At 43.3% G+C, this 24,683-nt stretch overlaps 2 protein-coding genes across 6 annotated transcripts; one reads left to right on the forward strand and one right to left on the reverse strand.

Annotated features, from left to right (window-relative positions):
* The first annotated feature begins 3,351 nt into the window (after nucleotides 1-3,351).
* On the forward strand, nucleotides 3,352-23,326 carry RBBP4 (RB binding protein 4, chromatin remodeling factor). Of its 5 annotated transcripts, none has more exons than XM_030538881.1 (12): nucleotides 3,352-3,473; nucleotides 4,729-4,876; nucleotides 5,615-5,760; nucleotides 8,174-8,347; nucleotides 9,609-9,724; nucleotides 9,850-10,010; nucleotides 10,115-10,241; nucleotides 10,365-10,442; nucleotides 11,722-11,798; nucleotides 11,903-11,960; nucleotides 12,061-12,171; nucleotides 23,239-23,326. In XM_030538881.1, exons 1-12 carry the CDS (start codon nucleotides 3,458-3,460, stop codon nucleotides 23,260-23,262), a joined length of 1,236 nt encoding a protein of 411 aa, XP_030394741.1. In that variant the 5' UTR covers nucleotides 3,352-3,457; the 3' UTR covers nucleotides 23,263-23,326. The 5 variants fall into 5 exon arrangements, with proteins under 5 accessions (XP_030394741.1, XP_030394740.1, XP_030394739.1 ...); XM_030538880.1 differs by lacking the exon at nucleotides 23,239-23,326 and adding an exon at nucleotides 13,357-14,457 and having other exon boundaries at nucleotides 3,353-3,473; nucleotides 4,732-4,876; XM_030538879.1 differs by lacking the exon at nucleotides 23,239-23,326 and adding an exon at nucleotides 13,357-14,457 and having other exon boundaries at nucleotides 3,354-3,473.
* Nucleotides 14,310-24,572, reverse strand: SYNC (syncoilin, intermediate filament protein). The gene is made up of 4 exons (XM_030538885.1): nucleotides 24,294-24,572; nucleotides 20,941-21,910; nucleotides 17,472-17,596; nucleotides 14,310-16,168 (listed from the first exon to the last, which is right to left on the reverse strand). The coding sequence occupies exons 1-4, from the start codon at nucleotides 24,341-24,343 to the stop codon at nucleotides 16,108-16,110; spliced, it is 1,206 nt and encodes a 401-aa protein (XP_030394745.1). The 5' UTR covers nucleotides 24,344-24,572; the 3' UTR covers nucleotides 14,310-16,107.
* Nucleotides 24,573-24,683: the final 111 nt, after the last annotated feature.

Genomic DNA, 24,683 nt, shown 5'->3' on the forward strand with positions numbered 1-24,683 from the left:
GTGGAAAGGGGAAAGTACTGACTAGGGTTGAATATAGGTCATTTATGTCTTGCTGCCATGGAGAGAACTAAGAAAATAATCAGGAGACAGGAAACATCAAAGATTTTCCCTTATGCAGGGCACATAATAAAAAAAAAACTGAATTGTGCCTGTTATGTTTAAACTCTTTGGTGAAGAAGGGTGGTAACAAACAATCTAGGAAGTAGATTGAAGGCTGAATGTGAACCTTATTTCTCAAATTCCGTAATTGTCTGGATTTTAGGGTGTTCCATACTATTATCTGATAATAGATTGCTGGGACTTGTAGACAAAAATTTTTATTCCTAGGTCTATTTATTTCCCTCAGATGCAGTATGTACAGACACACAAACTTTATAAAAATTTGCATAAAGTGGAACAGTTTTTCTGCTCTCTCCTAGATGCAGTATGGAGACCTCAAATATCTTGGAGCACTGCATAGTGGAGCCTCTAGTCTCTCTAGTGTAGTGCTGCACTATTTAAAAACTGCTTGGACCAACATGCAGCCTTGCATACTGAGACCTAAAATATGTATGCGAACCATCTGCTTGTACTATAGATGAGTGTTTGTTCATTGCTGTCATAAACAGATAAGTAAGAGTTAATAGAACAAAAGTACTTCATATCTCTTTTGCCTGTAAAGGATTAACAAGATCAGTGAGCCTGACTGTCACCTGACCAGAGGACCAATCAGGGGCAGGATACTTTCAAATCTTGAGGGAGGGAAATTTTTGTGTGTGCTGTTAGTGTTTGGTTGTTGTTCTCTCTGGGTTCTGAGAGTGAGCAGACGTGCAAGCAGGTTTCTCTCCAATCTCCCTGAGGCAGGTTCTTATAGATTCAAAATAGTAAGTACTAGGTGATAAGGCAAGTTAGGCTTATGTTTGTTTTCTTTATTTGCAAATGTGTATTTGGCTGGGAGGAGTTCAAATTTGTATTTTGCTGAAAGGATTTTAATTTGTACTTGTCTACTTAGGCTGGGAGGGTATTCCCAGTGTCTATAGCTGAAAGACCCTGTAACATATTCCATTTTAAATTTACAAAGATAATTTTTACTGTTTTTCTTCCTTTAATTAAAAGCTTTTCTTGTTTAAGAACCTGATTGTTTTTTTATTCTGGTGAGACCCCAGGGGACTGGGTCTGGATCCACCAGGGAATTGGTGGGGAGAAAGGTTAATTTTCTCTCTGTGTTAGGATTACTTTTTCTCTCAGGGAGAGTCTGGGAGGGGGAGAGAGAAGGAGGGGGGAAGGTGAATTTTCCTCTCTGTTTTAAGATTCAAGGAGTTTGAATCACAGTGATCTTCCAGGGTAACCCAGGGAGGGGAAGCCTGGGAGAGGCAACGGTGAGGGAAAGGGTTTACTTTCCTTGAGTTAAGATCCAGAGGGACTGGGTCTTGGGGGTCCCCGGGCAAGGTTTTGAGGGGACCAGAGTGTACCAGGCACTGGAATTCCTGGTTGGTGGCAGCGCTACAAGTACTAAGCTGGTAATTGAGCTTAGAGGAATTCATGCTGGTCCCCATCTTTTGGACGCTAAGGTTCAGAGTAGGGGTTTATACCATGACAATTGCATATTCCTCCTTGGTGCACTTTAGCCAGTACATGATACAATATTACTCCTTATCATGGATCCACAAGATCAGTGCTACACTTCCAGTTTTGGAATAGCATCTTGGAGGAATCCCTTTGATCTGCCAGACACCAAGGGGTCTTACTTGTTTCCCAGGGCAGGCCATACATCCTTACTATCTCCTGAGACTGAACTTCTGGGGCTTCATCACTCCTGCTACACACTGAGCTCTGTTCTGCAAGTCCAACTGAGACAGGGTCCTGCTAGAAACTTGTACGCTCTTCAGGAATTAGTGCACTTTACCAAGTAATTACACTGACACTAACATAGCATTTTCAATACAGTAGGGTTTATTAGTCAGTTGGAACACAGCATAGGAAGTCCTTAGGTTAGCATACAGAAATTAAGGTTAAAACATAGTCCATTATGGTCAGCCCAGAGCACCAGCCAAGCAGTAGTGGACCCCATTTTCAGACTCTCTGTCTCTGACTTAATTCCTTAGTTCCCAGGTACCAAAGCTCCAACCTTCTTCCAGGAACCAACTCTTATGTCCCCACCTCACACCTCCATCCCTTTGTTCTCCAGCTTGGGCCTCTGCTCAGCTTCTGTGCTGAGAAGCAGGGACATCCTCCTCCATTTAGGTCATTGGTTGCTAGGTGTCAATGTCCTGGTGAATGGGCTTTCCATTGTTTCCTGGATTTTCCATTCTCTGCCAGTTCTTTTTAATGACACTCATCTAGTCCACTCAAGTGACACAGACACAGTATGCACGGACACAAAAACGTTATAAAAACAGACACAGCTATGTCTTAGGCTATGTCTACACTATCACTTTTGTTGGTATAATTTATATCACTCATGGGTGTGAATAAGCCACCTCCCCCAAGCAGCATAAGTTACACTGACATAAGCACCAGTGTAGACACGGCTATATCTAATGTCTGTAGCCATAGTCTTAGCCTTCCCTGAGAGCAACCACAGTCCTTTTACCCCAACTGGGTAGCCACGCAAACAGGGGAAACTGAGGTACACATAGGATTCATAATTTTTTTTTGTAATTCCCACTTTGTCACTGAGTGCTAGTGCTGGTTTTTGACTGGCAGGAATTACATACAGGCTTTACCTTTTGGTCACTCGCTCAAATGACCCCAATAGTGCTGGCAGAGAAGGTACACCTGTGCGATGAGATGGGACAGCCACAGCCATCAGGGATGGGACAAAAGTATATACTGCAGTGCCAGGCCATAGGGTTGGATGGTAGCCCATCTGGAAATAGTTTTGGGGGATGGGTTGTTCATGGCCTCCACAGTGTCACCTGTGAGATGGGCGCAATTGCTGATCTCACCCATCCAGGATGACCCCAACTAATGCATGCACACAGGGCTAGAAGCTGACAGTCATAGAGACAGAGAATATCAGGGTTGGAAGGGACCTCAGGAGGTATCTAGTCCAACCCCCTGCTCAAAGCAGGACCAATTCCCAACTAAATCATCCCAGCCAGGGCTTCCTCAAGTGTGTGGGATCTGTACGCAAGTGGCCACATACTGGTTACTGGCCCTTTAAGACCCGTGCGAGGAACAGGGTCCATGCCGCCCTACATTGGAAAATGGCGGCTCCCAGGGGAACTTCAGCAGCACCTTCGCCACCCACGTGACCAGAGAGCGCGCTCACCGCCCTCTGGGCCCGCCCCCCCGAGGTCGCCTCGGCGCTATGATTGGCAGCGGGGGCCCGGCAGCGGGCTGTGATTGGCGGCTGATGGCGCGAAGGGCGCGCGGCGCTGGAGCCGCACGCAGGGGGCAGGAAACAATAGAGCGGCGGCTGGCGGGGACGGAGGGAGGCGAGGAGCCGGCTGGCCGCACCGCCTGCACCGACGCCATGGCGGACAAGGAGGGTAGGCGAGAGCGCGGCGCTGACGCGCAGGCCCCGGCCGGCCTGGGGCCCCTCCCGCCTCTCTGGGGCGGGGGCCGCTCGGCCCCTTCCCCGGCCTGTGGCGAGCCTGCGCCGGGGGGAGGGGCCCTGCTCGCGGTCCCCCTCCCCGCCCCCCGTGTCTCCCACAGAGCCGGTCCCCTGGGGCGAGGCCGCCCTCCCGGGAAGGGCTGGGGGCGGGGCCCCTGGGTCCGGGGGGCGGGGCCCCTGGGTCCGGGGGGGCAGGCTGCGGGCCCCGTGTCGCAGCCAGGGGTAGGCCCAGTCCCGCAGAGGCACGAGCGTGTCAGCTGTTGGGCGCGCGCCGTCCCAGGAGGCGCCTGCTCCCGTAGGGCCCCCTGCTCTGGGGATGTCAAACGGGGGGGGGCTCCCGGAGGTGTCCTTCTGGGGTTCACCATCGCCCTCGCACGGTCACTGCTGAGCTCCTGCCCCTGTGAATGTCAGGACCTTGCGCACCCTCGGCAAGATGACGCAAACTGCACTCACTCAGCTGCTTCCTAGGGGCTGCGTGCAGGGCTTTATGGTTTGTGAGTCCCCAAGTCGCCCTTATCTAGTAGTTTAACTCTCAAGGGCCCCCCAAAACTCCCCTCCTGCACAAATGGAAATATCTTTGCACAGTCTGGATTCTAACCCCATCTCTACTATTGCATTTTTGTAAGATTCCTGGATTGCTCAAACCTAGATAGTTTGAAAGGAGAGAGACTTTGTTTTTAATGTTCAGTGAAAACACATTAGAGAAAAATGCCATTCTAAATGACAGAAAGCTTTATGCCTTACCTTTAACGCAATTTTTAGTGAAGGGTGAGTTGCTAAGTCTAGATTCAACTCACCTGTCACACGAGGAGATGCACAGGAATCTATTGGCTGACTTAGGGCTACATAGCCTTATTGGGGATATTTCTAGTATGAACTGAACCTAGGCACTGCTCCTTTGTATTTCAGGCATATTTAATTTTTATTCCTACGTATATCTGTGTGATGAATTTTTATGTATTGGTTCTGGATTAGCCTTCTTTATCTGAAGAGAGAGAGGTGGTTGCATGTGCTGCAGGGGATTTTTAATCCAATAGTTGTCATTTTGGTAGAAGTATGGTCTATGTATCAGCAGTGTGACAGTGTAAGGCAGACAGCTAGTTGTTAAATGCCCACTCATTGTCTTGTTGCCAGCTTATAAATGTACTTGTCCATATTAATTTTGTGCATTTAAAAAAAAAAAACTTTAGCAGCCTTTGATGATGCGGTGGAGGAGCGTGTGATCAATGAGGAATATAAAATTTGGAAAAAGAACACTCCTTTCCTGTATGATCTGGTAATGACCCATGCTCTGGAGTGGCCCAGCTTGACTGCTCAGTGGCTTCCTGATGTAACAAGGTAAACTGAGCCTCTTATTTTGAATGAGGAGGGAGAAGGTGACAGAAGAACAAATTTATCACATCTCATATTGCTGTGAGACTGTATAATTGCTGTCTTCCATGACCAGCTGTTTGTGCTCTTGCCTTATCAGTAGTGAGTTGAGGACTGTTATGATGTGCAGAATGTTAGCCAATACCTCTGCTCCTCTTTGAGTTAGAAATGAGCTGTCTGACAGATTTTTTTTTGCCTATATTCAAAATATCCCATTGTTTTCTGCTCTTCTCCCTCCACCCGACAAAAGCTTCAGAGTAAAAGTAAACAGTTTACATATGTCCATTGCCTGCTTCTTTGTCTGCACACAACCACTATCATCCCCTAAATTTCTGAGCCAATTTATTTTCTATCTGCTGTTTGCAGAAAGTGCTAATAAACCTCAAGGTTTTACTCCACTAGCAGCTCCTTGGGGGTATATCAGGGACACTATAGAGGGGCAAAGAAAACAAGTAGGCTTTGGTGCTGTGAGGATTCCAGTATAGGATCTGGAATCAACCTTGTTTGGAGTGAGGGGTTTTCCTATCTGAGTAGGAGGGCAGGGACAATGCTAAAATGAGTGGGTGGTTGTGTTGTTTGTTTTTGTTTTGTAAGGGATAACTTCCAGGCAATGGCTCATTCTGATGAGCTGGTTACAGGTGTATCTCTCTCTCTCTCTCTCTCTCTCTCTACCTTGATTCCTCATGTAATATGATTTTGTTGTAGACCTGAAGGCAAAGATTTCAGTATTCATCGACTAGTTCTGGGGACCCACACTTCAGATGAACAAAACCATCTTGTGATAGCCAGTGTTCAGCTGCCCAATGATGATGCACAGTTTGATGCTTCACACTATGATAGTGAGAAAGGAGGTAAGAGACAAATGTGATGAACAAAGTGGAGTTCTGATCTTTTTCTCACTAGCTCTTGGCCTTTTCTTAGCTATGGGTTCATAAAGTACAGATATAAAATTAAAAACTCTTACACTATTTAATCAGGAAAAGATTCAGCTTCTCTCTCATGGATTTCTACACAGTACCTCTGTAATCCATATGCTACACTGAATGAAATTTAATTTTCACTTAGTAAAATGTAACCTTTTTTTCTTGTAACAGTGATGAAAAGAAAGGTGGAAAGGTTTATTGCAAAATGGTGGGGTACAACTGTATATCCTTTATGAGACAATTGAATTCTACAGGTTGTCTTTTACATTGCATAAAGTATTCCTTTGTAGTGACTGTGTTTTCTTAACCTGGTGAAAGGGTCCTTTTCCCTGGCCTTAGAGGGGGTGTAATGTTTCAAATGTTCTCTTTAGTTTGAATCCTGCTGTCAATATTTGTGCCAGCCCCTTCACAACAAAAAGGATGATTGTACTTTGTCCAGTTAAATAGCCAAATACTTTGGGTTTGGATCCCATGTTTTCTGCAGCCTTGTTTGGCTGCCAGTGTTCCTACTTGTTATAAGGAATGGCTATTTTAGTCAGTTTAATCAATTGTTCTACATGACATAGATCATTCCCAATCCAGTTGTTGGCTGTGCACTTTCTTGCTAGAAGCCAGGATTGTGCAACTGGCATTTTGATCTTTGGACTTCTCAGTATTGTTCATGAACAAGATTCTATCTAATAAAATACTTTATTTTAGTATTTGTTTTCCAGAAATGTTAAATCTCTGTGCTGCTTCTTTTCTCCTTGGTATCTTAATACTTTTTGTTTTTCATGACGGGTATTGAATCACAATAAAATTGCAAGAAGTATTCAGATAATTGAGATGGGAAGTCTGTAGAAATCTCTTCACCCCAAAACCTTTAATTGTGGTCCTAAAATGGTTTTAGTTTTAATTTAATGACTTTCACATTAGTACCTCTTTCAAGGAATATACCGCACAATACTTGCTCTGTTTCATATTCAGATGCTAAACACAGCTTCAAAAAGGCTATCACTGAATTTTTTTAGTCATCTGACTTTTTCTGTAACCCTGATATGCTTGCTACTAACTCATTCTTCCATATGAGGCAGTATGGCCTATTGAACTGAGCACTAGATTAGAAGCCAAGAATGCTTGACTTAATCCAAGGCACTAATGAATGCCTTGTCTAAATGCCCATGGCAGGGCCTCATTTTTGTGCCCTGGGCAGGTTGCTTAATATAACCTTTCCACCTCAGTTCCACTCTAAAACAGAAATATGTTTTCTGTTGTCCATTTATCTTCTATTTTAAGCATATTTTTATTAGTTGTAAATGAGTGGAGCATAAACAAGAACTTTGTTTAATTTATTACAAGAACATTGACAAGGAATGTGAACTTTGTTAGTTATTTTTAATGTCCCAGTACCGTAAAGTACATTCATCACAAAAGAAAACCTTGCCATTTTACTGAGAGTTCAGTTGATAGGAAATTATCAATTCAATAAATCTTATCTAAAAATTTTAAACTTTCTCTGAAAGTCTCATTTTTTTGCATTCATGGGCCAGATTCCAATGTGGTTTCATTATCATTCAGAAATGGAAGAGAAATCTACTGTGAATCCATTCATAGGAGTAGGTAGATTGATGCCAACACTGTGGAAGAGAGGTCAGGAACTCTGTCCAGGGATTCTGTCACTCTGACATCTTTCTCATCTCTGGTCCCTTGCTGCCAGACCAATGGTGGTAGGTCCTATTCTCTTTCCTAGCCTTGGGTTGCCTGCCAAATTTTTCCTACAAGGTCCTGTTGCTTCCTCAGGGAGCTTTGGGGGTAGGCTGAAGGCTGTATTGGTCCTGGCTGCAGAGGCAGGCTGAACTGTTGAACAACATTGTGCTGTAGCTCCAGGCCTTAAAGAACAGTATTATGCTTTGTTAAACAAAGTTTGGTACCATCTAACTGGGCAAGACTCAAACTGTTGTGTTTAAGAACAGATGTGTTCCAATCAATCTCCCAACATACATTACCTATTTGTAGAACAGGCTCTTTTAAAAATTAGTCTTGCACCTTCACCAGTAATACACTTGTCGTGAGTTTCTTAACTGAAATAATTAGTAGAGGGTTCTAGTAATAAACTGTCCTGGGCATGGTTTGGGAGCTAGTTTAGAGTCCTGATGTATGGATGTAACAACAACAAATACATTTCAAAATGAAGTATTTGAAAACCAGCTTCTCCTGGCTTATTTTCTGCGAATATTGTTTCAGAACAATGTATTGTCCTGTAATCCATGTGACTATTTCTCTGGCCTTGTTGAGTTCTCGTATTCTGATTTGAATGACCTGCTCAGTTCACTATTAACAGCTATCTGTTTCTTATTTCCAGAGTTTGGAGGCTTTGGCTCTGTTAGTGGGAAAATTGAAATTGAAATAAAGATCAACCATGAAGGAGAAGTGAACAGAGCACGCTACATGCCCCAAAATCCATGCATCATTGCCACAAAGACTCCATCCAGCGATGTCCTGGTCTTTGACTACACCAAACATCCCTCTAAACCAGGTGTCTGTAGCTCTCTCTTTCCATAGTCCAAAGTTGAGCAAAATTCTAGTGGATAGGCCTTATGAATCTTTCTTTATTTTTTCTTTTTTTGAGGGGGTGTAGAAGGAAGGGTGAAACAGCCCAATAGAAGCTTAAGGGTATCGTGGGATACATCTTGTCAGTTTTAATTCTAAGAGTTAAAAACTTGTGTAGAAGACTTCTCCAAGGAACTAGTTGATGTGTGCCACCAGTGGCTGCCTCACTGCATGCTTTGTCATGTCTTGTGTAGAATGTAACTTTTAAATATTTATGTATTGGCCGAGTGGAGCACCAGTAGCATTTCCTCACGAAGGCAGTGGTGGGAGTTCACTTGTTGTGGTAATGGAGGATGATCAGTGGCCAGTTGGAAGCTGTTTTGTTTGCTAGGTGGCTGAGCTGCTGTCCTCGCTAACTGCAATGTAAAATTATCAGCAAACAGCCTAGGCAAAGTGGGGGGGAGTAGCCTTAAAAACTGGTTTGGACTCTCTTGGGAGAAGCAGAGGAAGATCATTGCTAAATACAAAATGAGTGGATTTTGGGAGCTTAATTGAAAACAGATCCTACTAATGCAATAAGGAGAATTACCAGAATAGTAAATGAGGGTTACATTGCACCATCCAGGCTGACAAATTACTTCTTGACTTACAGGTTGTAGACAGAGAGCAAAGACTGTCCTTATGTTTTTACAGCACCTTAGAGTAATGGAACCCTGATCAAGAATGGAGCTCCTCAGTAATAAAAGCAGCGAAGAATCCTGTGGCACCTATAGACTAACAGACGTTTTGGAGCATGAGCTTTCGTGGGTGAATATCCACTTTGTCGGATGCATGTGACATGCATCCGACGAAGTGGGTATTCACCCACGAAAGCTCATGCTCCAAAACATCTGTTAGTCTATAGATGCCACAGGATTCTTCGCCGCTTTTACAGATCCAGACTAACACGGCTACCCCTCAGTAATAAATGTTTGAAATATAATTCCTCCTTTTAGCAGCTAAAAAAAATTAGTTCTAACACTTTGCTTTAGCGTTGTAGATTGTCTTGGTGGATTCTACTGCTTTTCTTAAAAATGAAACGGTCCTGCTACTGGAGAAAATAATCAAGAGACTAAAGTGGGAATCCTATTTAAAATGTGAAAGCAAAGCTTGGGGAAGAACCGTAGAATTCTTGTCCTTGTGCTCCATGATGGGCTTGCATTAGTGGAGTTGTTAGGAACTGAAGTTTTCTGACATTACCTTTGCAGACCCTTCTGGAGAGTGTAACCCTGATCTGCGTCTTCGTGGGCACCAAAAGGAAGGCTATGGACTATCATGGAATCCAAATCTGAGTGGGCATTTGCTTAGTGCTTCTGATGATCATGTGAGTATTGTAAATGTATGTAAAATGCCGGCTGTGCTTTAGTTGATTAACTATTGCTTTTTTAGGGGTGGGTGGGGGGAGGTGAGGAGAGTTCCTCTATCTTAAAGATACACTTTTTCTTTAAGACCATCTGCTTGTGGGATATTAGCGCTGTTCCGAAGGAAGGTAAAGTGGTGGATGCAAAGACCATCTTTACAGGGCATACAGCAGTAGTGGAAGATGTATCTTGGCACCTGCTCCACGAATCTCTTTTTGGATCTGTTGCTGATGATCAGAAGCTCATGATGTAAGTGGGTAGTATCTTTATTTGTAAAGTTGGGGACGTTTCCCCTTTTCTCGTGACATTGGACAGGAAAAGTTTATATCCCATCACGTTTCCTTTCTTTGTAGTTGGGACACCCGGTCAAACAACACTTCCAAACCCAGCCATTCTGTGGATGCTCACACAGCTGAAGTGAACTGCCTCTCTTTCAATCCCTATAGTGAGTTTATTCTGGCTACAGGATCAGCTGATAAGGTATGGTCTGTCTTGAATGTGGACAGATGACATCCCTTAAGCTCATGTTCACACAACTATATATTGCTAACTCTGCTAAAAGTATCTCTTGACTTAATTTTATTTTTCCATTTTCTTGACTAGACTGTTGCTTTATGGGATCTGAGAAACCTAAAACTGAAGCTGCATTCCTTTGAATCTCATAAAGATGAAATATTTCAGGTACAGTAATATCTCTTTTTATGGAATTACTTTGATTTTTGTTTCCTGTAGTTGAGAGGACACTGACATCCTGCACAATATTAAAATTCGTCCATTTAGTTCCTTTCTTTCCACTGTTTTTAGTACTAAGGATATTTGCATTTAAAGACTTGTGGCGGGTTTTTAGCTCATCTTTGTGATTCTCCCCACAGTAACCAGTTGCAGTGAGGAGCTCCATAGATAGTGAGCTCTCTAAATGTGGGAGAATACCAAACCCTTAAGGGAGTTAATAAAATGATTGGCAGACTGGAACAGGTTAGATGAGAGGTATGATGGCCATTCCTCATTATCACTAGAAGAGTGAAATGTTAGCAATACAGAGTAAAAATAAATGATTCATGGTGGTAGACAGAAACAAGGTGGTGTGCTGAAACAGCTGCAGCATGTTCATCATCTGAATTTGTCCCTCAAGGAAAGCTGCACCTTCATAGAGTACAAACTGGTGACCAATAATGAGGATCTTCAGGATCAGCTAGAGACAGGGAACAATTGAGAAAGCAGGACATTTTTTTTAGACAGACTAGCATCTTCAGCATCAGAAGAGATGGCAGGTGAAGATAATTGTCCAAGAGCAGCAAAATGGAAGACTGTGATTTGAAAAAAAAAGAATATGCAGGGGTTTGTTGGGTAAGATGATTGCTATCATTGAGAACTATAACTGCTTCTAAATAGAACCCTTGATGGCTCTTACAAGCACTGTTGGAAGATATGTACTTAGAACCCTACTCTCTTCCCTCGACCTCTGGCCCGGTTATCAGATTAAGTAGTATTCCCAGGAATAGTTTATTTTCCAGTTGGAGGCAGTAACTCTAGTATTTGGGCTGGTATAAACAGGATTGTGGGATTTATTCCTTTTCCCTCTGTTCCGCTTTTTTTTGTGCTCCATGTAATCTTGCCTCCTATTTCACATGAGTGCATGGTTTGTGTAAGTGTAACCCTTGGAGGATAGTGTTTTTTCAGTAAGCATCCCACATGAGAAGGAAGATTGGATGTTGCAGCTCCCTGGAGTCTGAGCACATCACCTCATTCATGCTTTAGGCATGCAGTCTTGAGTGTTCACAAGCCTCTCTTCCATGTAAAAGCATTATCAATGGAAAATTCATATTTTGAATTGATGCATTTACAATTTGAAGTTGGAAAATCGCATTCATGAGATAAAGCAGATGTCGCTCCACTAACTGTCTCACGCATCGCTTCTTAAGATTCATTGCCTTTCTGATGTGTGCTCTTACTTTTGCAGGTTCAGTGGTCTCCTCATAATGAAACTATTTTGGCCTCCAGTGGTACTGACCGCAGGCTAAATGTCTGGGACTTGAGGTAAGTCCTAAACTGACAATGTTACTTGCTGTTGTCTTTCCTGAATCAATTCCCTTGTGTCCTAAGAAAAATCTGTTTACATTTCGCTCTTGTTTCCACTACAGTAAAATTGGAGAAGAGCAGTCCCCTGAAGATGCAGAGGATGGCCCACCGGAGCTGTTGGTAAGTTTCCCAAACCATAACACTGGATCTGACATGCTCTCCATCTCTGCACTGTAGACCTGAATGCTCTGTCTTTTTTTGTTTTTTTCCCCAATTTTAGTTTATTCATGGTGGTCACACTGCAAAGATATCTGATTTCTCCTGGAATCCCAATGAACCCTGGGTAATTTGTTCTGTATCAGAAGACAATATTATGCAAGTCTGGCAAATGGTAAGTTTCTCTATGGTCTGTGGGGGGGCATGTTGTCTTTTTTTGTTTTAGTGGCTATGTGGGAAATGACACTATCTCAGATCTATTGAGCAGAGTAGAATTCCCTGCTCTGATACAGACTTGTTTGCAGCCTTGGTGAAGGCTGCATGGAAACACCTGAAGTTGGTTTAGGTTTTGTTTGTAAAAAAAAAACCAAACATTAAAGAAACTACTTCATCCCAAAAATGTGTGGGTTTTTTTTTTTTTGGGAGGATATAAACATTCTCTTCCAGTATTTGGAACCCACACATTATATTAGTGTGCGAGAGCCAGAGGAGAAGTTGAAATCTGATTGGGCATTGTCCAAAGTGAGTGAAATGCTTACGAATGGTAAATAGAATAAATGGGGCTAGGGAAACTAATTTTATATTGTTTTATGTAACTCCAGTTAGAAGAATAGGAAAAGAAACTAGTGTTTTTAAGTGACATACCCTGACAGTTGCTTTTTCACCTTCTGTTTATCTACCCATAAATGAGTGGAATATCAACTTCGCAGGGGCTTTGGTATGATGTTCTGAAAGGCACTTACTGTGTGTAGAGTATGTGTGTGTTCCTTTTTAAAAAAAGAGGAAAAAAAGGTTCTTTTCCATATATTTAATTCTTTAAAATACAGTGGGATTCTCAGTGATCTTCACTTACAGTTAAGGAGGCAAGTCCCTAAGAGTGTGAGTGTGTGTGTGTATGTACAAACTACAGTCTTTGTAATGAGTTTTTTTGTTTAAGGGAATACTGTGGAAAACATGAGCATTACGAGATGGTTCAGTTGTATTTTTAGTAACACTTCTGTAAATGCTAAATGGCCTTGAGGGATCTAGGATGAGCGCTCAGTATGTGGAGATGAGCAACTGCTAGAACTGCAGTCCTTGGGAGTGCTCCGATTGAATCCCTTTAACTCAGATGAATGTTGTCCTCTTAAATGCAACAGAGTCCTGTGGCACCTTATAGACTAAACAGATGTATTGGAGCATAAGCTTGACGAAGTGGGTATTCACCCAGGAAAGCTTATGCTCCAATACATCTGTTTAGTCTATAAGGTGCCACAGGACTCTGTTGCTTTTTACAGATCCAGACTAACATGGCGACCTCACTGATACTTCTCCTGTTAAGTGTTTCTCCAATTCTCCACCCCCTATATCTGTTTTGCAGGCTGAGAACATATATAATGATGAAGACCCTGAAGGAAGTGTGGATCCAGAAGGTCAAGGGTCCTAGATGACTGACCTTTTACTGTTTTTAGTCCTCTTTCCCTCTCTTCCCTTCCAGCCCTGATATTGACTTAACACTGGTTTTGAGACACACATAGACTTTGTGTTCAGCCTTCCTTATGTAGATACCATCAACAATGCTTTTAACTCCAACAGTGAGGACTCTAACTTAAGGACTTGGCCCAACTGAGCTGGTACTGTGCTATAGCTCTTTGTTTAAATTTCCTACAGAAGCTTATTGTGCATCGAACTGGCCTAAGATGCCTTCATGAAGTGGAAAAAAACTCACTTTTGTTTTTCTTCTGCTTAAATGCTAAAGCTGCAGGTTTTCTGGCTAACTTTAACCAAGGTTTGAGGGATGGAGCCACCTAAGTGTGTGCCTGAGATGATGCAGTTCATATGTTGCAAGGGGTTTTAATCTGTGAGCAGCTGATAAGTGGAGAGTGGAATCTGTTGTCCTCTTTTTGGTAAAACTCAAGACTGTCAGGATCCTTTTAGTCTGTGCGCCAGTATTTTCAAGTGCAGATTCTGACTTCAACCAGAACTAGAGTTCTTTCCTTAATTCTGGGTTTTCACTTTCTCTTCCCCCGCCCTTCCCCTTCTGGTGGGCAACACAGAATCTTGGATACGGTAGCTATTCCTGCAGATCATTGTTCATCACCCGTGTAGTTTGCTCTATTGTGTGTTCTTGAGCTGTGTTTTTCATATTATATTTTCTTTCCTTTCTGTGAAATGGTTTTTAAAACTTGGGACCACCAAGTTGTAAAGTTGTATGTTTTTACCAGACTGATGTACCACAGATGGCATGCCCAGTAATCTGAAAACACCATTGGTAGTTGGTATATGTAAAACAAAATATTAACTAAATGTGGATGAGCTACCTTTTTTTTTTTATTTTTATTTTTTTTTAAGGAGTTAGTCCTTGACCACTGACTTCTGCACATCTCCCACTAGGGTGACCTGTTCAACCAGTAGGATGTTACTCTCCATGACTAATTATGTGTAAGTGCTTCAGATGGAATAAATTGTTTTTCTACATAAATGGTGTGCAGCTTTTGATTTGTGTGTGTGTAAAGCTTATCTTCAGGAAAAGTGCATTCTCAAGGCAAAATTGTACCTCTTACAATAGAGGTGCTTACTGAGTAGTGGTGTGTGTGTGGAGGCATTATACCTTCTAGGAGGTGCTTTAAAAGGTGTGACCTACAAATGCTGCCAGGAGAATGCTGGTGCATAGGAGGCAGTACCATGGCTTCTCCACATCAACCTCCTGGGGCTATTAGCATTGGCAGCAGTACCACATATTATCTTCTGTGCCCCCTTCATTCCTCCCCTATCAGCACAGCCATGTTTTGGCTGAAGGGTACTCTCTTACCCATTCCTTCTAGAGTACATGTACAGAGCTATCCATAATTTAGCCTTTAGAAAGTTCTTCTGTTCACACCCTCTCAAGGACAAAGTTCTAGTGGCGTGGCAGCCTGGGACGGGGAGAGTCCAAAATCTTGATATCCGTGAGGTCAAAAATCAAATTCAAGGTTACGTAGCATGGATTGTCTTTTTTATATAAGGCTTTGTGGCTCTGATTCATTCAATATTAAGGCAAAGCTTGGCCTTCAAGAAATGAAGCAGACTGAGGTGTAGTTCTGAAAAGGGGTTACTGCAGAGTCTGAATCACCCCAGGTGCTTTGAGTGGGGCTGTCTCTACACTACAGATGCTGTGGTGGTGCTGCTGCTGTAGTGCCATGGTGTAGATACTTGCTACAATGATGGAAGGGGGTTCTCTATTGCTGTAGTTAATTCACCACTCCAACAGGCAGTAACTAGGTTGATGGAATAATTCTTCTGTTGACCGAACTGTGTACAGTAGGGCTTAGAGGTGTAGTTAAGCCACCCTCAGGAGTGAATGTTTCACACCATTGAACAACAGAGGTCAGCCTAAATTTTAGATGTAGACCAGGCCTGGGTCTTAAACTCCCTACCGATTGTTAATAGGCTGTTAGGTCTACATGCTATGATGATCATTAAGGTGTGAACAAAACATCTGCGAACTTGGATTTGATCACATGAGCGTGTTCCATGAGGCAGACTGTGCTTTGGGATATACAAGCAGCCTTTAAAACCTGAATCCTTATTTTCAAGGTGGAATTTTTATATAAAGTGGAAACCATTTATATGGGAACTTAGTTTATGGACCCTACTAGAACATGTCACAATACAACCATCATCTTTTGTACTACAAAAGAAACCATCCTGTTTACTGTGTAACAACAGTAGTCCTTTGAAGTGTGTTCTTCAAAACAAGAAAATTGGCTTTCTATATGACCCTTTCTGTGTAGGCTTATACAGTCCACCTACAAAGCAAGATCAGATATGCTTTCCAAATACACAGCAAAACATACATCTATCGTTCCTCTTTATATGTTCGTCGATTAGTGCAAGTGTACTTTTCTGTACTCTCCTGGAGGACAGCAGCTTCATTCTTTTTCTACCATGCTAGAAGAGCAACAGAGCAGCACCTCAAGAAATATAAACAAGCAAATGATTGTCTAGTCTTCCTGATTTTAAATAGCTGCTAGTCTTATTTAAGAGGGGTGAGCAGGGAGAGGGAAATGAAAGTGTCCACTGCAGATACCTCAGTCCTTCTCATTTAGTGCCTCTGCGTTTATTTTCTGATAGAATAAGGAAAGTCCATGAATCAGTCTTGATTGACTTTCTCTTCTGAGTTGCAAAGATGACCATAGATTTCTAAGCAGCCCCTGCAAGGGAATAAAGTAGATTTAGGCCACTGATTCTATGAAATAATGATCGGGAGAGTTACAGGAGGTGGACTTAATTTATGAAGAACATCCTAGTGCTGCAAGGTGTGCAGGAATAGCACTGGATAGCAACCAGGTTGGCTGACTAAGCATGTAGAACTGTGAGATTTGCCTCCAGAATGCAGATCTACTTATCCTTAGCACAAAGTTTGACAAATGAGGAACTACTGCTATGGCAGAGAGAGGAATGGAGTTGACAGGCCACAGACAACACATGCTTTTAAATTTGGGTGCCCCATTTTAGTTTTCTTATTTAGATGTCTCAATCCATATTAAGTGGCCTAACTTTTAGTGGTGAACACCTGCAGCATGTGTAAGTATTCAGGGATTCTGACTATTAGGCAACTTTTATTTAGGTGCAGATACGAATTTAAGAGTCCAAGACTGACCATTCATATTTGAAAATGTTGACCTGTGAAACCTGTGATTTAGAATAATCTGGCCTACATCTGTAGTGTCCTAAAGTCTTTGCTACCTGATACCCGTCCAGAAGAGTGGATAAAACTAACTCCTTTGGCAGTCTTGGGAGAGGGACTAGAGATGAAAGGGCTAGGAGCCTGAATTTCTCCCTCTTAAGGAAAGGGTAATTCCCTCCTAATTGTTCTGAGGGAAGCATGATATCACTCTCTCTGGAGTGAGGGAATATTTTCTGAAACTACAAAAGTAAAGAGTGGGAAACATACTACAGTAAAAAGAAAAATTACAAAACATCTCCAGAGCCTGTACAGCCCAAGGAACGGGTAAGATGTCCCAAAGTGCAAACTTTGAAAAGTGAGACCGGTGATTGTTCTGATGCAAATCAATGTATTTTTGTTTGAAATTCTTGGTGTTGTGGAGCATTCCCATAACATGATGAGGCGTCCCCAGAAAAAATTAGCAGTAGTGATATTTTGGCTAGAAGGGGAATTTTCCCCTTTGCTTGTGGTGATGGAGAATATCCACTTTTCCAAAACTGTGGCCTTCTTCAGGAAAATTGTGTCCCCACTTCAATTTTTCTGTGTTGCTAAAGGTCTATCCATTTTAATTTCTATCTGTCTCATCCTGCTCTCTGGTAAATACTTGTGTTCCAATCCCTCCCCATTCTGGCTGACACTAATGGTATTGTGCCTAGTTTGCACAGTAAGTGCTTTCAGTCAAAGTAGGACTGCTCTGGCCCCCTGCTTATATAGGAACTAGGAGCCTTAGGCTCCTACTCAACTAATGTATAAGGCGGCCCTTGAAAACTAAAGAGAAATAAACTGACTTGTAAATAGATAGCTCCTGGTGCAGGCTGGTCCTCAGCTCTTCCAACTCTTGGTTCTTACGTTGCTGAAGTTGGACCTCATTTTTCAGCTCCCTTAGCCTCTCTTCCATCTCTTCCACCTGTTCCTGTGGACAAGGAAAATGTCTGATGTGTAACTATGAGACACAGTGCCTGGGGATTGAAGGTTAACCAGCTCTTAGTGTTGTCTACAGGGGGAGGGGTGGGAGGTAAAGGATTTACCCTGCTTGCAGCCATCAGTATAGCAGGTCTGCCTGTTTACATTCTGGGTTTGCACTGGTGCAGCTATACTGGTGGCTAGCCCCACCCATTGATTCATCCCTGGTATAGATAAGGAACCTAGTTTGCCTAGGGAGGAAATTCTGCTCTTGGCCGAATGTGCTAATGCATGCTCAGTAGGCTCATCTGTACATATGGGATGTTTCTCAGCTCATAGTGCCTCAAGAAGCAGTAACTGAAGTGTAATACAAACAGGAAAATTCTGTGTTTCAGAGAGATCTAATCTGTATTTTTATCTTAATGTAAAATTGCCAGGAGGTAAAGAGGAAATTAATGGGGAGAGTACACCCTGAGTTCTTGTGTGATGTGGAAATAGTGGGGAGATCATCGGAATCAATTTTCAGCAAACCCTGGCCTTTCAAAGCGCTAAATGGGAAGAGAAATCTAAAATGAAAAGTTGATGTAAGGCCATGAGCTGATCTGGACATAGATGGCTTGACTTCTTCCTACAGAGCCTGCTGCATCTGTTACCTTCATGCATGATCAGGGCAACTTGCCAAAAGCTTTTCAACAGCAGCATTCAGAAAGGGTATAGGGATTGAAATCCAAGTCCAGTTTTAGAAGCCACTGACTGCCTTGGCTTGCTTTAACTTAGCTGAAAAGTGAAATGGGGTTAAATGTGGTGGATCATCTTCACTGAAGTGCACTCTGTAGGTATTTAACTACTTTTCGTTTTCCTACAGAATGGGGGAGAAATCTTAACATTGGACATTTCTCTTGTCTTTATAGATAACCTCTGGCAAGGAAGGCAGCATCCCTGGGGCACAGTATGTAAGACTATTACTATTAATGAGGAGGAAGTCAGCCAGGCAGTGCTTTCACTGGGACCCAAAATGTTAAGGAAACAGCTGTATCAGGGCATTCCGAAAGGCTTTTACTTTTAAGGGAGCACCAACTTCATTTACTAGATGGCGTAGACTCTTCTTAGTTATGTTAAGAAAAGTAGAACAATACTGAAAATAGTCTGCCATTATAGGCCTTGACAGTACATTCTCCCCTTTGAATTTTGTGGATTCAGGTTTGATCTCAAAAAGCGTATTCTAGAAATAGAAAAAACTAGGGAAAGTGTTTAAAGATGGAAAGAATTTCTACAGGAAGAGAGATTAGAGTTGGACTATTTTTAGAGAAGAGGTGAATATGATAGAGGGGTAGAAAAAGGGTCAACTAGGGGGCTTCTGTTTATCTTCTGTCATAATACAAGAACAAGATAAAGGAAATACAGCAGATTTTAAAATGGAAAAGGAAACTTACACAACTTTAACTGTGGAACATATTGCTGGAAAAGAGCTTAGTAAGATTCTGAGGAGGAGTAGTCATTTATCTGAGTAATATCTGCCATTATACCAACTGGGATAAAAAAAAAATGTATGAGACCTAAACCTTCATGTTTCAGGGCATAAACCAACCACTATTAGAAAGAAATTCCCTCTCCTTTCCATCCGCTGAGCAGGCTATGGCATAAGTAGCCATAATGAAGGCTTAAATCTTTCTTTGAAGCTTCTGATGTTGGCCAGTGGAGGACACAGGATACCAGACGGGATGGACCATTGGTCTAATGCAGGATGGGAATTTGTAGGAAAATCATTTCTCTCTCTAGAGGGGAAAATAGCCCTATTTGAAACAATAGAGGGAGGGCTACAGCTCTTCCCATCAACAACAGTAATTTAGTAATAAGTGTATTTGGTTTAGGCATTTGTAATGGTGCCAAACGTCTCCACAACTGGTGCTTCGTGTTACTCAAACCATCTGCCAGCAAACGCTTCAATTTTCAAAATAATATTGGATATCCACTCGCTGACTTTGCCAATGATGCACCAGTGAGGGCCATTCCAATGTGTCTTACAGAGCAGTCTGAAGCTCACAAGGTTAGCAGCCCAGGGTCCTGGCAACAAGGTGACAAGATAAATAACAGGCATAAACCATTTAAGGCTTTATAAACTAACCAGCACCTGGAACTAATCCCAGACGCAGACAGGGTATTCTGAACACTAGTGTCATCGTAGAAGCTTGCTCGGAACAAGAGGAACTGCTGTATTCAGCACAAAGTGAAGCTATTACGTTCTTCTCGGGTAGCCCCAAGCAGAAATGTGATGTGCTGCACATTGGACTCTTTGGATACATCTCTCTCCCTCTTTGTTTATGATGTGCTTATCTCTGTGGTATTTGAACATGTATGTCTCTTACATACCTGTAAACTAGTGTGTGTCTGTATATTGGATATGCAGTGTTGTTGTAGTCCTGTTGATCCCACTTTATGCCTATGCATCCAGTATTCAGAGACATCCTGGGACAAATCTAAATAGAGATAGGGCCAGATCCTCCAGTGGTGCTAATTGATGTTGCTTCATTGAAGTCAATGGAGTTTCACTGAATTATACAGAGGATCTGTTTCATTTCTCTCATAGGTCAATCAAAGCTTGGAGGCTTTTTAAAAAAACAAAAAACTTTTAGCAGGACTTGTATTTGACATCCGATTTAAATGCAAATACATAAGACAACTGCTGCAGGTATAAAAATCAACAACTTTGGCACTACACTACTTCACAGGCTTTAAACTAACTCATGGTGCTGGACTTTGGGCCCTTAATTAAGATTTGCTTTTGAAGTAACAAAGCTCAAGTTATTTCTGCTCCATTGTGTTTCACACAGCGTGTGAGGTAGGGACTGGCTTTGTTATTTGGAGGGGCTATCTAGGTGCCTCGTGTTTGAAGAGGAGATCGGTAACCGATCTGGTTAAACTAGAAGAATATTTCCTTTGGCTGCCCATGGTGGTGAATCCCTAGCAATATCACCTGGTGTCCTCTTTATTTCTAACCTCTCTTTTCTGCCTACCTAGCAGCTCCTGTTGCTTTGCCTTGCCTCCATCAAGGAGAGGGGACATTTTTTTTCTGGGCTACTAAATGTATTGGCAAGTAGATGTCTGACTTCCTATTACCCCTGTTATTCCCTGCCATCTTTTCCCTTGGCTCTGAGTGCAGTGTCTTCTATACCCTAGTTTCCACAGGTTTCAGAGTAAGATTCCCAGCTCTTGTGTGTAAGGTACTTGTCTAGCACCAATCACTGTAATATTTAGCTGCTGAATCCAGGGGCCAGACCACCTACATGGAAGCAGCAGAGACTAGGCCTAGACTAGAGTGGTGCTTAAGCTATTTTATAGGCCCGTAAAACATACCCTGTACTGGAGAACTTCTTCATCCCGTTTTTGCTTAATGAGCACGATCTGTTCTTCCAGACTTCTGTTCTGCAGCCGCAGCCTGCTGGCCTCTCCCTGCAGTGGTCTCAGTGTCTCCTTCAGCCCCTGAATCTCTCCCTGTGTTTGTTGCAAAGCCTTAGCACTGGCTTCTCTCCTTTCTAAAAGGCACACGAGCTGCGGTTCATAGTGTTTCTCCAGGCCCTGGCGGCTCTCTGCCACAAAGCTCTCGAACTCCATGGAAAGTCTTCGGCTCTCCTGCAAGTAATGGCTGTCCCCCCGGTACTGGGGCATCTCCAGCCGCTGCCTGAACTGTTCCTTCTGCTTTTCACAAGTCTCTCTCAGCTGCGATACTTCCTCTGAAAGCTGGCTTACCCTGGTTTCCAGTTCAGCCCGATAGACAGCATACTGGGCCATGTCATGCCGTCTGGTTTCCAGCTGGTACTGGCAAGCCACGCACTCTCTGGTCACCTGGAATAGCTTCTGCTTGACTTGTCGGATCTCGTTTCTCAAATTGTCCCGCTCCAGCTTCACCTTGGCTTGCAGCCTGTAGGCTGCCAGTATCTCCTCATGAGCTTGTCTGATTTCTTGAAGGGCAGGTTCCCGGAGCAGCGTGAGTTCCTGGATGAGGCTATCCCTCTCCTTCTCCAACTGCTCCACGGCTTCAATGCATTCCTGGAAATGCTCTCCCAGCTCCTCAATGCTCAGAGTCTGGGATTCCGCAACATCTAAGTCCAAGGGACCATCTGCACCATCCACATGCTGCTCCAAGGGTGTGTCTGTGTTGTTCAGCTCCAGGGGGGCATTTGTGACATCCATATGTAGCTCCAAGGGGGCAGGTGCCACTTCAGGCTCCAACAGGGCATCTGTAGCATCTCCCTCGAGCTCTAAGCATGTACCTGAATCGTCCACGTGCAGCTCCAAAGGGGGTTCTGAATCTGCCATTAGGTCCCTGGAAATGAGAGATGAAGTGTGAATCAGAACAACATCCACTGCGAGTTTCAATCTTCCTTGACAAACTGTTAAAGGAATGGTTCCTCAAACCGGTTCCCCTGAACTAGGAACATTAATGGTGTGTTAAGCTAAGCCCCTGCTCCTGCTGCAGGGCCCCATCTCTGCTGCTCTTAGCTGCCTTTGCACAAGTAAAACACCCTTCCTGTTCTTTACAAGAGACCATGCTCTCAAAGCATGAAGGCTACAGTATGGTTGGAATTGATGCATTGTGCATGGTCTTACAACAAGTTTGCTCTTAAAAATATAAGATGTTTAACAAATAAAATAAGAAGTGACATTAGCTCGAATGGACCGGGAAGAAGAGATGTGTAGTAGTAATTTGAAAACCAGCTGCAGTTCCAGTGGTACCCACCCTCCTAGAACTGTAGAACCACTTCATCTAGTGGAATTGCAGGGAGTTACAGAATAAACAGCCCAGGACAATACATTACAAAGTTGCAGTACCATGACTGGTCAGGTAGTAAAACTTCACTAATGATGCAAACTGTTATCCCATGGCAGGATATGACCAGTGAATGACTCTGCTGAAAAACTGGCACGTAGACACTATGGTGACTTGCATTGTAAATGCCAGGGTAGATGTATCCTTTTGTTTCCTGGCTGCCGGTAGTAAGACTGTTTCTGATCATTCCTTGTTGCCTCACAGGAAATAGATCCATTTACTCATTGTTTCTTCACAGTGCTTTGCGCCACAAGCACAGAGGATCCTACTGGAATGTCTGTGGGCATATGTACCCCTAGACCAACAGTTGGCTAAACTTTTTTGTTTACGTGAGTGAAGGTGTTCGCCGTTAGAGGTTGGGCGTGGAAACACATCTCTATTTTTCTTCTGTAGTTGGTACGTGAGCTGGTAGCTAGATGCTGTAGGGATGGGTGCATTAAACATGCTTAGATTCATATTACTGCTTGTCAAACTATTTCTGTCAGGCTATGTCCCACGGCAGCGCTTTGAAGTGTGAGTGTGGTCCTGGTAATCCATCTCCACGAGGGGAATAGCTCCGAGCTCTGGGAGCGCGGCTCCCCACGCTCGGAGCCTGTCCACACTATCACTTTTTAAAGTGCTTAAACTTGCTGCGGTCAGGGGGGTGATTTTTCATACCCCTGAGCCAGCAAGTTAGAGCGCTGTACAATGTAAGTGTACACAAGCCTTGGTTAGGACACTGAGGTGCTGCAGTAATACAAAATAATAATGTGTCTTCCTACCTCTCCCATGTGCTGTGACTGGAATATATGTGCTAAGTCTGTATCTTTCTCTCTTATTTTTAGGAGAGAATTTACTACTCAGAATGATAGAAAGTCAAACGAAAGGCTTTTACTAGGTGCTGTTGCACCGAGAGCTTGTCTGCAAAATGCCAGGCAGACAGCAATTTATACTGCCAAGTTATAGATTTTTCAGTAAAACCTGCCTGGTTTTCTGCCATGCTGATACAGCCTCCGAGGGAGGGAGTGTGCTGATAGAGTGCATCAGGCTCTCCAAGATGGCTGAGGATGGAATACAACATTTAACACAGAGCAGAGAAGCTTCAGCTTTCCCAGGAGGGATTCTTAACTCGCCTCTGCAGCTGTGAGCTGATCATTCATCCACTACAAACTATGTAAGTCCCTAATACATGTTATTGTTACAAAATGCTTCAGTCATAACTAGTCTAAACACATGTGCTTTGGGGTCCAGAGGAAAGAATGATCTATTGCAAAAAGACCATTACACTGTTTGTTTTTTTTAAATACACCCTAGAATAGGATCAGTGGGGAAGCTGCAACCACACCCAATTTGGAGTAGAGTTAGAGAGGAAGAAAGCATGCTCGCTGCCAGCATGGATCTGAGCTAACGTCTAGTCACCTAGAAATAAATTCACGGAGGCTGGCACAATAACAGCGCTCCCCTCTGTTCGCTAAAGCAGTTCTAAGATGAGAACAGATTAGTTTCACGGATATGCTCCCTCTTTCCAAATAAGGTAGTTTTCTGAAATCATGACACATCCCTAGCCTCAGAAGCAGGGTGAGTGTCTCTTATTTCCTAAGGGAGAAGGGGAAAGATTGTGAAAAGGTGAGGACAAAAGCAGAACCCCTTTTCAGCTGGTACCATCATCTTCTTGGCTAATTGAACCCCTTGGTGCTTATCTGCATGTGTGGGACTAAAATCAGGAAATAACCCCTGGCACACCTGTCCTACTGTTGCAGGATTTAATCCTGAAACTGATCAACTGCCTAAAACCACACACTGCAGTCTGACCCTTCCAGATCTGGGTTTAGAGATTCACATCCACTCACCATACCACCCCTCTTCTCTCTCTCTCTAGTTCACACAAGGAATCTCTTACCTGGCACGTAACATCCCTTCCTTATGGTCCCGTGGTGAAGTACAATACATTCCTCAGCACAGACTAGAATGGCTGGTAGTCTGACCTGCATGTATTGACTAAGGCAGACTCCTGGCAGATCTTGTAACCCTGTCAAATGAATGAAGCTGCTGCCTGCAGGAGCCCTGCTGCCCTACATTCTGAGCAGAGCTGCTGGACTTTCTGGGTTAATCCCAGCAAGAAGGGTGAAAGTGGCTCTGCTCAGGGAAGACCCCTCCCCTTTTGCCCCCTTTACCCCATCTGGTCCCAGACGAGGGAAAAGCACAGCCCCAATTTGCAATTGTTAGCGCTCACCTTTCTCTCCAGGAGCCCAGTTCCTCGTGTTCTGGACTGGACGTGGGCGTAGCATGG

The sequence above is a fragment of the Gopherus evgoodei genome, chromosome 20 (genome assembly GCF_007399415.2).
Source record: "Gopherus evgoodei ecotype Sinaloan lineage chromosome 20, rGopEvg1_v1.p, whole genome shotgun sequence".
Lineage (NCBI taxonomy): Eukaryota > Metazoa > Chordata > Testudines > Testudinidae > Gopherus > Gopherus evgoodei.